This window comes from Otolemur garnettii, unplaced genomic scaffold, assembly GCF_000181295.1.
Source record: "Otolemur garnettii isolate 467f Iridium unplaced genomic scaffold, OtoGar3 scaffold00179, whole genome shotgun sequence".
NCBI classification, from domain to species: Eukaryota; Metazoa; Chordata; class Mammalia; order Primates; family Galagidae; genus Otolemur; species Otolemur garnettii.
The window spans coordinates 2468850-2470830 of record NW_003852574.1 but is presented as its reverse complement, the minus strand read 5'-3'; the positions used below and the strand labels follow the sequence as shown (position 1 = coordinate 2470830).

General features: G+C 44.0%; 1 protein-coding gene across 1 annotated transcript in view; it reads right to left on the bottom strand.

Moving 5' to 3' along the window:
- Positions 1–51: 51 nt before the first annotated feature.
- Positions 52–1981, bottom strand: part of RBM5 (RNA binding motif protein 5) — a 30150-nt gene continuing 28220 nt past the window's right edge. Inside the window, exon 21 of the mRNA XM_012811874.2 lies at positions 52–677. Coding sequence (XP_012667328.1) covers positions 552–677 — 126 coding nt within the window. The 3' untranslated portion in view covers positions 52–551. The remainder of the gene's footprint in view (positions 678–1981) is intronic.

Here is a 1981-nt window from a genome sequence, read left to right as displayed (position 1 = left end):
ACATGTCTTACTTACCCACTCACCCAAGAATAAAGAGACATAAGACACACATTTTTCAAGGTTTTTCTTTTGTAAAGAAGCCAAATTTGGCAACTAGACTGAAAATCTTCCAAAATTCTGTACAAATGTGTAATATACAAATATACACAGGCTTTTTGTCAAGAAAAGACATCATGACATCAAATGACAGAGGTGGCTTTGGTGTCACATACCACCTAGGGCATCCCAACCTCTTCCAGAACGTGAGGAACTGGTGGACCATGACACAGGCTACACATGTAAAACATACTACATTACACTATGTACACCGAAGTATAAAAAAACCCACTGTTCTCTCTGGTCTGTTTACAAGCCTTCTGGTGGAAAGGAAGGTCATTCAACAGACAACCCTTATTAAGGGAGTTCCTTTAAGGTGGGAAGGAAAACCCTACAGAATGAAGTGATTCACTCTCTGAATTATTAACAGCACAAGGCAATGCCCTTAAAGACACAAGTGTTAAGAGTGAATTAAGGAGCGGAACCAATTCTTGTGCTCCTTGTCATCTCTTGTCTCACTCCATCTCAGTAAACCGGGCAAACATGGCTTTCCGGACAGCATCTTTGTAGGAATCAGCACCTGACAACCCATATGCGCTGCCTTTGGCTCCTAGGCCAGCTCCTTTTAGCCGGACTTGAGCCTGGGGGAACAAAAAGAAACTTAGCAGCTGGTAGGTAGGATATGATTGCTCCCACCTCTCAGTAAGCCCACTCCTTACCGAGCAGCACCACCCACCAGGAGACATAAGAGGAAGTTTTATATGAAGACTAGGATTTCTACATTGGAGACTTACAGCAGGTTTGTGAACTGAAGGAATAAAATGAGCTAAGGAATACAGGCAGATAAAGCCATATCCACTGTCCCTCAATGCCTGCTCAGCAATTATTCATGCCAAAAAGGGCCCCAAAGCACTCACTAAAGCATGGGGAAGGCCTGGTAATTATAGGTACAGATTATAGCAGGAATAGGCCAGTGCTAGCAGAAATCACTGGTGGAGCTCTTGCCTAGGCCAGTGGGTAGAGGCCTCTGATCGTGGGATTAAGTCTCCATCTGGGACCTCATCAATTTAGGGGTTTCTTGTGAAAATCTCACTAACTTCACCTGTCTATCTTATTGAGACAGTCTCACTTAGTCAACCTGGGTAGAGTGCTGTGGCATCATAGCTCACAGCAACCTCAAACTCTTGGGCTTGAGCAGTCCTTGTGCCTCAGCCTCCCGAGTAGCTGGGACTACAGACACCCACCACAACACATGGCTAGTTATCTATTTTTGGTGAAGATGGGGTCCCACTCTTGCTCAGGTTGGTCTTGAACTCCCGAGCTCAAGTGATCCACCCACCTCGGCCTTCTAGTGTGCTAGGATATAGGTGTGAGCCAACGCACCTGGCCCTAAATTTTAATTTTTTAAATACATACCCAAGATCACTTAGAAAGAAATTATAGTACCTTCTAAAAAATTCAATCTAAGCTAAATGGCCCTCTCAATAATGGGGTTTATTTATAACAAAGGAAATAAAAATACATGGTCTTCAGAAGAAAGTCGGTTTTATATAATCTATATTATATAATCTCATCCTATAATCCTGAATAGAGTGCCATGGCATCATCATAGCTCATAGCAACCTCAAACTCTTGGGCTCAAGCAATTCTCTTCCCTCAGCCTCCTGAGTAGCTGGGAGAGGCACTGGTTACAACGCCCAGCTATTTTTTTAAGAGATGGGGTCTCACTGTCTTAGGCTGGTCTCAAACTCCTGAGCTCAAGCAATCCACCCGCCTTGGCCTCCCAGAGTGCTAGGATTACAGGTGTGAGCTACCTCACCCGGCCCTGAGCCAGTGGTTCTCAACCTTCCTAATGCCTCCTAATGCTGCGGCCCTTTAGTATAGTTCCTCATGTTGTGGTGACCAACCATACAATTCTTTTCTTTTCTTTTTTTTTTTTTTTTTT